The sequence below is a fragment of the Podarcis gaigeae genome (assembly GCF_964106915.1).
Source record: "Podarcis gaigeae genome assembly, chromosome: 9".
NCBI classification, from domain to species: Eukaryota; Metazoa; Chordata; class Lepidosauria; order Squamata; family Lacertidae; genus Podarcis; species Podarcis gaigeae.
Window position 1 is genome coordinate 5,100,470 of NC_139685.1, and position 12,787 is coordinate 5,113,256.

Consider the following 12,787-nt stretch of genomic DNA (forward strand, 5'->3'; position numbering starts at 1 on the left):
AGAACTCTTTCTATTGTTAATTTTTTTTGCCAAAATGAAAACAAGAAAAAACAACATGTGGATAAATTGCTTTTTAATCAAATTATGTTCAGATGCAATAATGCTTTAAGATGTTTAAGAACAGGAAACAGTTTAAATCCATCAGTTTAATAAATACAAATATACACATGTATACATCAAATGCAGTCACATGTATAATTTTACATATATTATATACACAAAAGCACAGTCCACATTCCTCCTGATAAAACTATTGTTTTGTTGGTGAAAATGTTGAGATGAATAAAAATACAGCATAATAGAAAATCAAAATATTGAACTTTCTCCACCCTGTATTTCCACATGTGAAGTCAATGTTCTTTCCCTAGAAATACTATTTATGGGGAATTTTAAGATGAATTACTATTTATGCTATACATCTGTACCGACAAAGTGCTCAGCCATAGAATAATGCTTGCATATTTATCAAATATTTGAGCCAGCTCCAGAGAAATCATAGTTAGACCTCGTTCTTAATCTGCATACAGAGTACATGGACTGCATTTTTTTTCAATCAAAAGACTTATCTAAAAACGTCTGATGATTTGCTGCTTACCAGGAAACAAATTTACTTTCCTAAAAATATTTTGCTCTAAAGAAGGAGTGGCTAATTTATTTCCCCCATTCACTGGTTCAAAGTAAACCAAAAGCATCTGCAGAAAATTAATGATATTTAAAACCAATTTAAACTAATATATATATATTTTCCAGTTTTTCAAATAGAGACGTAATATAGGGCTTTAAAGAGGACTTGTACATCAAAGTGATTTTCAAATATATATATATATATGTCTGTGTTTGTGTGTAAGAACATCCAATAGGAAACTGAAGGATGATGTCAAGATACTTAGCTAGAGTGGCTATTATTAATTTCAAACCACAAGTGCTTTTCCCGTGCTGCACCATTTTACATCTTTACATCCTATACATGATACAGAAATATTTATAGAAGTTTTTTTTTAACCAATATATCATTTGAACTTTTAAATCCTGAGGTAAAAAAGGAAGTATGGTTATGTCTGTCTATTCTTCTCCCCACCCCTCCCCCCAGAACACGACAATAAGGTCAGAGAGCATCCAAACACAGTATTACATGCTGAGTATAAACTTTTTCTTTCTTTTTTCTTTTTACAAGACATATTAAGGAAAAAAAGCCTCTGGTCAGTATTATGCCACAAATGAATACGTACAACTACAAAAAAAAACCAACCTAAAGCATTTTGGTTTTTAAATGCCTGTAGCTTGCCTTGTGGGACAGAATGTTATTAATCAGGTTCACTATTAGCAACAATAAGGTGACTTATGTTGACGTTAACAAGTTGCTTGGAGTTCAGTACTTGTCCGTTATCTTACACAGTAATGCTAAAGTTTATCCCAAACTTTGCAGCAAATGTGACGAGACATTCTTTTAGCACGACCCTGGTAAGTACCATGTCCAATTTAATGTCGTTTGTGTAGTTCAGCTTTATGCAAAGGAAGATGGAAAATATAAACTTACAAAACCGAAACCCAAGATGGGACCTGAACATTTGTAAATGTTCAATTGTCCTCATATGTCAATCAACCCATCAGGTTTCAATATTCCATTTCTTCAGACCACCACTGTCCCTGATTCAGCATGCTGCTATCTTGTGGACATTTTGCAAACAAGTCAGAAGGCGTTGATAGGGGTTACCTGGCGATGCCACCACCTCAAATACAGACTGAAAGGCTCTGCGATCCAATTCTTCATCTATCTGATGTCTGTAAAAGTCTATGGCCACCAAGCAGAAGAGGTTAATGTCCACTTGCTCTGATTTTCCCATTCTGCTGATAATATGTGGAAGACTTTCAAAACAGTCAAGGATATAACCAAAAGCATCATGTAAAGCATTCTGAGTTTTAACCACATCACTCCCCATTGGAAAAAGGATTCAAAAGTAAACTTTACTCTACACATCAGCATAAAGAAAACTAATATGCAGATGAAAACCAGCTCTACCTCTCTTTCAAATCAGAACCAGTGAAGGCGGTGACGGTCCTGTATGAGTGCCTGGAGGTGGTTGGAGGATGGAGGGTGGCTAATGGATTGAGGTTGAATCCTGACAGAAGTACTGTTCTTGGGGGACAGGGGGCAAGCTGGTGTGGAGGACTCCCTGGTCCTGAATGGGGTAACTGTGCCCCTGAAGGACCAGGTGCGCAGCCTGGGAGTCATTTTGGACTCAAAGCTGCCCTTGGAGGCGCAGGTCAATTCTGTATCCAGGGCAGCTGTCTACCAGCTCCATCTGGTACGCAGGCTGAGACCCTACCTGCCCGCGGACTGGCCAGAGTGGTGCATGCTCTGGTTATCTCCCACTTGGACTACTGCAATGCGCTCCATGTGGGGCTAACTTTGAAGGTGACCCGGAAACTACAACTAATCCAGAATGCGGCAGCTAGACTGGTAACTGGGAGCAGCTGCCGAGACCACATAACATTGGTCTTGAAAGATCGACATTGGCTCCCAGTATGTTTCCAAGCACAATTCAATGTGTTGGTGTTGACCTTTAAAGCCCTAAACGGCCTTGGCCCAGTATACCTGAAGGAGCGTCTCCACCCCCATCGTTTTGCCCGGATGCTGAGATCCAGCGCCGAGGGCCTTCTGGCAGTTCCCTCACTGCGAGAAGCCAAGTTACAGGAAACCAGGCAGAGGGCCTTCTCGGTAGTGCCGCCCGCCCTGTGGAATGCCCTCACCTCAGATGTCAAAGAAATAAAAAACTACCTGACATTTAGAAGACATCTGAAGGCAGCCCTGTGATGGGAAAATTTTAATGTGTGACATTTTAATGTATTTTTAATCTTTGTTGGAAGACGCCCAGAGTGGCTGGGGAGACCCAGCCAGATGGGCGGGGTACAAATAATAAATTATAATAAAATTATAATAATAAAAATATAGTGGCTTTCAGGAAATCTCCTATTTTGGTTCATATCTCAACGCCTTCATACAGCAGCTTTCTTTTACAGAAACATGTATGGCCCAAAATTTTTTTTTAAAAAAATTCACTCAGTAGACTGTGAGGATGAAGATATCCCGTCTAAGTATTCTGTATTAAATTTCAGCAGAACTGATGGAGCTGAATCAAGCCTCAGTATGACAGTGTTAAATGTTATTCAACATGCTGATAAAACGTATCTGTTGGCTAAAATCAAGTTTGGTGAAATACTGTGTGGTTTTTTGCTTTGAGGATACTGAGACCAGCACAAATCCTGACGGCTCTTCCCTTGGGAAGCTTTGAAAGCATCTGCACTTTCAAAAGCTTCTGTCCTCGGGCGTAAAGCTGCCCAGGCACCCAGGACAGATTTGACCGTGTGGATAAGTCTAGCTGTAAACTCCATGCTTTCAAAGGCATCCAACACTTACTCCCCTATCCACCATTTATTGCGGCAAAGGTCAAGTGGGGAGAGGGAGCATGTGCCACAGGCCAGGTGAAAGCGAGCAGCGAGTTGTATCTGGTCTGAAAGCTGCTTCCCCCAGCCATGCCTTAAACTGCGGTGAATCACAGCTATGGCTTGGTTGAAGCAAGTCACCTTTATAAGACGCCATTTGAAGTTGGCTTGTTACAAAGAAACCATGGTGAACTTGAGCCATACTTTGCCACACCGTTCATCATGTGTGAACCACACAAGCTGTGTGGAAGCGAAACCTTCTGCACTCTTCCTTGCAGCCATACCAGCGGAGAAGGCGGCGTGAAACTGAGAGAAGCTTATAGGCTATGGTAAGTCCAGCCACAATAGACCATGACTTACTGCGACATTCAAGCACAGCCACCATATATATATATATATATATATTCTGTTCTGTTCCAGTAACAAGAAGCCGAAAGCACCAGCCTGAAGATGACGAGTGAGACCTCGTCGAAACGTCGCCTAGACACCCCAACTTTTACACGGGAAGACACCCGAGGACACCAAAACCTGCATTCCTGTACCCGTGAAAATCTACGAAAGCAAATATATATATATATATATATATATATTATTTTACCACTGAATCCTGCTGATAAACCCAAGAAAATCCTTTTAAAAAGGCAATGGGAGCTTTTGGCATTGAGTTTTTCATCCATCAGATTCCAAATGATCACTTGCTGCTCTTCTGACAGAATCTGTGGCTCCAGAGACAAAATACTGTGGATGAGACATTACTGAATCTGTGATGGAGACCAGGTAAACTGATGGGGGTTTCATCTAGATTTTTTTTTGGGGGGGGGCGTAAATAACTTCGGTCACATCCACACGATACATCCAAAGCACAGGGCTTTCCCCAAAGAATCCTGGGCACCGTAGTTTGCTAAGGGTCCTGAGAATTGTAGCTTTGTAAGTATTAAACTACAGCTCCCAGGATTCTTTGGGGGAAGCCATGTGCTTTAAATGAGCTTTAAAATTTACATATATAGTGCGGATGTGGGCTTTGTGAACACTGCAGAGCATCTAGAAGTCAAACGTCAGAGTCCTGCACTGAAAGCAGTGGTTGATTTAAGTTAAGTGCAACTTCTTATGAAAAGGACAGATCAGAACACGGAGATAAAAAAAGAGAATTTACGAGCTGGAGATGAGTTCTGCAGAAATCCTTTTAACTGCTAATGGCTCACTATTCTTGGAAACCAGGGCAAACCCCCACTCCCGCTGGTGTTCGGTCAGTAGGGCATGAGACTCTTAATCTCAGGGTCATGGGCTATGAGTCCCATGTTGGGCAAAAATATCCCTGCATTCCAGGGGACTGGACTAGATGACCCTTGAGGTCCCTTCCAGCTGTACAACTCTGTGATTCTTTGAAAGCTCACCCTGCCTGCCACCAAGAGGAAGTACTTTTCCAAAGGGAAGACTGCCCCATCCCAGCACCACTGGAAAACGGAAGTCTTTTTTTAGGCTTTAAAATGAGGCCTATAGAAAAATAATCTGCTTAGGATACATTGCTGAAATCCACTGGCTGGTGGAAGCACTGACAAAAAAGCAAGACAGACTCCACATTGCCATGGCGACCGGTGTCCTCTGCGTGAAGTTGGAAAGTGACAGCATCACCCAGTCACGGACCATGGAGGACTGGCCAGTGGTATGCAATGTTTGAAATACCTGCAAGAGTTAAAACAGATAGATCATATGCGAAAGAAAATGTATATAAAGATTCTCCTGCAACAAACACAAAGATATACCATACCCAGTTATTTTTAACTGCAGGGCTGGTTTTGTGTTTATGCTGTTAATCCTGTTCTTCGATTCAATGTCAATTTTCAGATTAATAATCCGTAAATTATAAAACAAACTACATAAGGAACAAGTACATTAATTAGCAGACAGAATACTAGCACAAAACAGACTTAAAGCTAACAAATCTTGAAGGCTCAGGAAAATAAAAAGCCTTCACAAGCTCCACAGCTACATGGGTTGTGTACGCTTAAAAAATCTGCTTGATTTCTTCTTCTTTTGCTAGTCACGGAGGTGAACAATTCAGGGCCCTGTTGCGCCTGCAGTGATGCACAGCACTGGGAAGGCAGGTCAGCAATGTGGCCTCACTCTCTGCTGACGACCCAAACCCTGATTAAGTGTGGGTGGGGGAAACTGACACATGAGCAGTACGGTAACTTGTTTCTTTAGCCATGATTAATCTTTCTAATGTTGCATTAAAATCAATATAAACCTATTTTTCCCTAAACAGTGCCACATCATATGTCATGTACTTTTGAAGTAAATAAATAATTTGATTTTGGTATTTTAACACTTTCCCCACAATGACTATTTTTTAAAAAAGATCTCACTAACAGGACAATCCCAATGTACCGTATTTTTCGCTCTATAAGACGCACCAGACCATAAGACGCACCTAGTTTTTGGAGGAAGAAAACAAGAAAAAAAAAATATTCTGAATCCCAGAAGCCAGAACAGCAAGAGGGATCGCTGCGCAGCAATCCCTCTTGCTGTTCTGGCTTCTGGGATAGCTGTGCAGCCTGCATTCGCTCCATAAGATGCACACACATTTTCCCTTACTTTTTAGGAGGGGAAAAGTGCATCTTATAGAGCGAAAAATACGGTAAATATATGCGTTAGGGGAGAGAGGGGAGAATGAAAGACTGCATGCCCAAATGCAGATGGATTCCAACTTCTATCAGCAGAGACAGCGTGGCCAGCAATCAGCACAGCTACACCTCTATGGCTAATTTGCCACCCTTGCTTTAATTATTCCATTCTTTTCATACATAGAAAGGATTCTGAGCTGTGGAAGAGATGCATGAATGTGCTATTAGGGATCTGAGACCACATAGGAAACACCACTACAGATCTCAAATACCGTTTGTGTGGAGTTAGACTGCTGTTGACTCTAAAATACAATTTTGTACCTTTCTTACACGATATTATTTGTTTATAAAAGTATGTATACACTACCCTCTCATAAAATATCAGGGTGGTGTACAGCAATATAAAAACACAAAAAATAAAGCGGTACAGACTAAATATTAACATGATGGGCTACTCAATTTGATTTGAACATTAAATTAGAATCAGTATCAAATACATTTAAGAACTATTACTTCAACAGGGTCTTATTTGTGCCTCCCCCCCCCCATATAAGATTATCAAATGCTTTTTAGAAGCAGAAGAGTGCTAAGGCCTTGATCCTCAGAGATTGTCATTGCTTGCTTGCTGTGAATAATTTGCCACATACTTTGCAGACAATTTTTTTTGTTTCACCCTAGTAGTCACAGCTAGTGAGCTAGTGAAAATGTCTAAGCAAAAGGGAAAAGCGGAAAACCAACAAAGTGTTAGAAGTGAGCAAACAAAAGAGGTCAGGGGGAGACGTGTGTGTGTGTGTGGGGGGGGAATATTACCTTATATACTACAGTTGCCATAAATTGTGGATATGGCTGCTGGTTAGAAAGAAATTCTCCTATGACTTTATTCATCACATCTTGTGGGGGGAAAAAGTCGTCAAGAAACTGAGGGAGAATCCGAGTTACGACTCTGGCTTCAAAGGGAAATCCTTTTCTAACCCTAAAAAACAAACATATGTAATAACAAGCAACTATCATATCTCTCAAATATTCAGCTTCATGTAACAAGATATATTCATCCCAGTCAGTGACCACAACAGAAAAGGCTTCCCTGCTCCATTCAGTGCTGATAAATTCTTTAGTGCAATCAGGGTGAGCTCCTATAAGATCTCTTAGGCTGAGGGGTTCATAACAAAACTTATTTTTAATGAACCATCACAGCTATTTTGGAACTCCCGGACTGCTCATCTGGAGCAAATGAGCTTCTCAGACAGCACTTTTAGCAACAGAATATGAGTTTTTAAAAGTATTCTAAAAAAACAGTAGGACTTTTCTAGGTAATGTAGATCCTGGGGAATGTGGAATGGCAGAGAGCTCTCAGGCCACTGCTGGTTCCTTTGGGAGCTAATGAGTGCAAGATTTCCAGCTGGAGCATCTTCTCTTCTGCTTTACCACAGGGCACAAAGTTAGAGACAACCAGCTGCCTATGTGGATGTGTGTCCATCACATTGTAACCACTTGATAAACAGACGTTTGTCTTTTCAGCCATTTTGTTTTTCAGCTGTGACAGGCTTCTATAAACGACTTATGGGCTCTAAAAATGGAAATATTGCACTTTCTCCAAATGTGTATTATTCTGCTGATGTAGGGGAAAGAAAGTGGTCTGGAAAACCTACAACTACCTTTTGCGATCAGTTCATTATGAAAGCATTACCAATCATGGTTAATAGGATCATAAAATACATGCTTGATTATTTCTAATAAAAATATATGTGGCTGTTCCACTGTTGACACATTGAGTTTTGCCTAGGTGTAGGATTATCCACAATTAAATCAATCTTGAGAGACATAGTTTCAGATAACAAAGGGATTAACTTGATATATGTGCACATATCCAAAATCTCTGCATTGAATTTACATTAGATTCATATTCCTGGAAATGGAATTTACTTGTATGCTTTATCATGACATTTTGTCCCAGAAAGATGGCTGGGCTATTGGGATTGGCCAAAAAGTTGCCACTTTTTCTTCTTTTCACAAAGGAAGGCAGTGGGGGGGGGGGAATCTTTTGGACACTTCATCTTTCAAGATAAAACACACCTCTCCTGACGATTCTTAAAAATCTATCCTCCTAACCTGCCATGAAAGTATGTGGGGCATATCTGACATACCTTTAATCTCACCTATAAATACAATCCCTGCCAATTACATTTTCTTTAAAACAACCATTTCCTACCTGTCAAAAAGAACAGAAACTCGCTCCATAGCCACAATGACAGACTCGCTATCTGGTGCTGCTTGGTTTTGATCTGCAACTCGCCCTGGACTTATCTTCTCTTTTCCTAAAGGCAGAATACCAAGAAAACACAGTTTTAACATACAGTACAAGGGAACCAGATAATTTAAATAAAGGTAATTAAAGTAATACAGGCACTAGAGTGCAAACTGAGGGACTGGCATCCATTGGCTAAGTGCTACAAATGCCATGAGGTTGGTCCCAGCCAACTCAGGATTACCAGAGTTTGAATGCTGAATCTGGAACCACCATTCATTATATAACCTCCTGCCTGGCCTGACCAAATAGCCAGGAAGGGAGCCCACCATCATTGCTGAAGTGCCCTGATATTAAGACAAGTTCTCTAAGGAAGAGGGCAGCACTGAGCTATCTCTATTTGAATGTGCTTTCTGGCATCCCAGAACAGCTTCACTTCTAGAAAGCTTATTTATGCCATAGTGGGTATAAAAGCCACAAACTCTTGTCGTCAACGTACCCAGCAGAGAAGCTACCCACTTTGCACTTGGACCACAATCTTAGAAATATTGAAGATGTCCTTGGGTAGGTGTTCCCTGTGCTATGTTGTAAAAAGCACCAAAGGGGGTGGGGGTGGGGAACCAAAATACATCCTGGAGATAACAGTTTGGGATTGAGACTAGGTGTTGAATTGTCCTGCTGAAGGCTTGATGTTTCACTGAATCCCTCAAGCAAGGCGATGCTACAAGGAACCAGGCAGAGGGCCTTCTCGGTAGTGGCGCCTGCCCTGTGGAACGCCCCTCCCATCAGATGTCAAGGAAATAAACAACTATCCGACTTTTAGAAGACATCTGAAGGCAGTCCTGTTTAGAGAAGTTTTTAATGTTTGAAGTTTTGTTCTGTTTTTAATGTTCTGTTGAAAGCCGCCCAGAGTGGCTGAGGAAACCCAGCCAGATGAGTGGGGTAGAAATAATAAATTATTATTATCATTACTATTGTTATTATTAATTATTTTTATTTCTTATTATTATTAGGCAAATTCCAGAGAGTAAACTCCAGACACTGTCCTCTGGACACACTGGCCTGCTGCTGTTTGTGACCAGTTTGTGACCAAATGGTTGGTGTTATGTGGAGGTATGCTCTTTCCTTGCATGTAATTAGAAGTTGAGAAACAAGTGGAAGATTGGTTAGATTTCTTGCCCGATGACCTGAAGATGCAGTTCCATCGAGGCTTGAATACTCCAAAGGTATGTGCTTGTTGATAAAGAGGCTTGTTGGATTTTTTATTTCCACTTGTCCCTTTTTTGGCTGTCAGCAACATGGGTGTATATGTGCGTGTGTCTAGTTTCGGTGACGACTGCCTCAACTGGCTCACCAAATACTTCAGTTCTTGCAAAAGGGAAACTTGCCAGTCTGGCCCAGATCTATGTCCTAGTTCCTCTGCCAAATTATTCTTCTGGCCACTGAGTTCTCTATCATTGCCTTGGATCTTAGATCATGGGTCGGCAAACTAAGGCCCAGGGGCCAAATACAACCCAACTGCCTTCTGGATCCGGCGCGCGGACAGTCCGGGAATCACCGCATGGATTCTGATCGTTTGGGCTGCGCCATTTCCACCCCTCTCCCTCTCACACACCACGGTGGCACCTCCTCCCTCCCTCCTCCTGGCTTCTCCCCGCCCTGCCTAGAGGAGGAAGGGGGCTGGGCTTTGTTGAGCCGCAGTTGGCTGAACGCCATTTTAAGCAGCCCCTCTCCGGAGCCAGCCCTTTCGCACCATTTATCGTCCCTCCGCTGCTGCCAGCACCTGCCACTCGCAAGGCACAGGTAAGCAGCCACTGGGGCTCGTCCGGTGCTGTGGAGAAGGGAGGGGAGAGTCGGGGGGGATATCTATTTTCCCCCCAAAATATAGTCCGGCCCCCCACAAGGTCTGAGGAACAGTGGACTGGCCCCCTGCGAAAAAAGTTTGCTGACCCCTGTCTTAGATGATGTCCAAGGAAGAATCTGCTAGCAGGTTATAGAAAGCACCATCCTTTTGAAACCATCTCTCACTGGCCCACTTTACCTACACATCATGGGCAATAATTAGAAAGTGGGAGGCAACAGAAGTAATCTAGCATTTATTTCACTGTTGGGTTAGGATTACCTTGATAATCCTTACTCCAGAGGGCTACAAATTACTGAGAATATGAAAAAAAGTAAATGTATGTGCTATGAAAACAGTTTCTGGGAAGTGTTACTTTATGAGGTGTGAATTTTCAGCACTGAAAACATGTGAAGAGATCCATACCTGTATACATGCATGTCAGCATTAGCCCCAATGCCGCCATGGCTCTGTGTGGGCTGTGCACGTTCACTCTGTCTACACTCAGTTTAACTAATGATTCACAATCCAGCCTTGAGAGTTGTTCTGAAAGGAGGAGCCGTTCTAACCCTCTCAAGACACAGTGATAAATAATGGATGGTGTCAATTCTTCACTTCCAGACAACATCACTCCACACATCTGAAACAAACAGGAAATAAATTTAAATATCCATAGGCAGGTGTGGAATCACAACAATAAGGTCAATATGTGAAACTCAATTTAAAATACAACAGAGCTCAGCAACATTATGACAAAGACACATGCGTCCAAGATTAAAGCACCATTTATTACCACTATGAAGCACAGTGAAGTCTAGCACCACACTGGGCTCCCATCTCTCACAAGCATTTTCACAGATTATACCCCCAAAGAGGGCCCTTTCTCAGACTGAAGTGGCAGGAAACTATCCAACTTGCTCGACATTTCCCCTTATTCCCAAATAGCTCATTCACAGGATGGTGGAAAATAACTATGACACAGCGGCAGGCTTCTAATGTGGTTTGGTATTCACCAGTATTATAATGAAGTGAATCTTAAGAAGGTGCACGGAAGGTTCAGTGGAGTCACCTGTCACATTTTGCAGCAGACAAAAGTGGGCAAAGGTACAAGAGAAACATGAGGATACAAACACACAGCCAAGCTCTACCTGATAAACCTTAACCACAGCGGACACAAAATCTCCTTACATGCAGCTGTGAAATTCAACCTCCCAAAGTGTTTTCAGTCTGGTAACTGAGGTCGCACCAGCTCTCAGCTATGCTCTCCAAAAATAGGCTAAATTCACACCACTTAATGCATAGTAAGTACACAAGCAGACTATTATGGGTTGAAGGTCATTTCCTTATATTCTGCCATGGTCATTTATGCTAATTGATCAATTCTATTTTACTTCTCAAGATAAAAGCGAATGCAAAGTCTTTCTCTCACACGCCATACCTACCTGTATAATTCCTGAAGAGAATTCAGGCCCTACATCAAGAGGATAGTTTTCTATTAAATAGAATGCCACTGCACACATTACCAAGACATGCTGCTGGTTGTGGGCGTTCACGCAGCTGTTAAAAAGGAGAAACATTGATATATCAGTGGGCTGGAGTCTTCCCATAGAGTGTTAAAATCAAGTGCTCTGTTCTATAATCCTTACATAGCTGGAACTACAACTCTTGCTAATGAGACTCAGAAGAAGTGACTAGAAGAAATAACTGTTTTATGGTTCTTGTAGCATTTTTTAAAAAAAATTAAATATACAATATCTATCAAATCAACTGTTTGCTCTTGTTCAAAAGGAAGTTTCCCTGGCTAGGTGACTGGTAGCCACATATTTATGCAAGATCAAAGTATCATGTGATGCTAACGATTTCTAAAGTTTTACCCGCTGTTTCAAGCTTGCTGATAACTTTTACTAAAATGCCCATTAAAGCAGACTGAAGAGGTTAACCACATCAGGTTGTGTTGCATTTTCAGTTCCACAGCTCAAAAATTCTGTTAAATGAAGGCCACAGCACATCACTACATAAACACCTACTGTGATATTGCTCTTAGATTGGAAAGCAGATATTCAGAGATGATTGGAATAAGCTGTTTTGCTGTTTCATCAAGAAGGTCACACTCAAGGATGTAAAGAATTCCATGCAGGGCTCCTATGCGGCTTGGCATGTGAGTGCTGCGTAATGTTGATTCCAGCAGGCGGCTCACGGGCTCTGCTACCACTTTATCCTAGTGGATGTGAAACAATTAGATGCAAAATTGTGCTGAATTAAATTACAAGCTGGCAACTATAAAGTTAATAACAATTAACATAAAACAATGATGCAAAAGTGTCAGGGAACTGTCATCGGAAAGGCAGGTGGTGGAGGGTCTCTCAGAAGCCAGGAGAGACTCAGCAGCGGAGGAAGGCACCAGCAGGGGGAGAGTGGGAGATCAGAGAGAGAGGGAGGCGAAGGAATGGCTCAGGGAGTCTTCTAGCGAAAACAGCGGAGAAGTCTCAGGACCTCCCATAGGTACACCCACTCCTCGCCGGAAACTGTCGCGCCGAGAATCCAGACGACGCGTTTCCGTCAAGGAGCTTTTATGCTGGAGTAGATTCCGTAAACGCCCACTGTCGGATTCTGCCAGCGATTGAGGGAGTCATG

General features: G+C 41.9%; 1 protein-coding gene across 2 annotated transcripts in view; it reads right to left on the reverse strand.

The window, feature by feature from the left end:
• Nucleotides 1-58: 58 nt before the first annotated feature.
• Nucleotides 59-12,787, reverse strand: part of HTT (huntingtin) — a 101,513-nt gene continuing 88,784 nt past the window's right edge. For both annotated transcript variants that reach the window (XM_083757275.1, XM_083757274.1), the window contains 7 exons: nt 12,181-12,371; nt 11,596-11,710; nt 10,580-10,793; nt 8,278-8,383; nt 6,879-7,041; nt 4,967-5,127; nt 59-1,866 (listed from right to left, as the gene is read on the reverse strand). In XM_083757275.1, the coding sequence (XP_083613401.1) occupies nt 1,653-1,866; nt 4,967-5,127; nt 6,879-7,041; nt 8,278-8,383; nt 10,580-10,793; nt 11,596-11,710; nt 12,181-12,371 (1,164 nt within the window). In that variant the 3' untranslated portion in view covers nt 59-1,652. The remainder of the gene's footprint in view (nt 1,867-4,966; nt 5,128-6,878; nt 7,042-8,277; nt 8,384-10,579; nt 10,794-11,595; nt 11,711-12,180; nt 12,372-12,787) is intronic.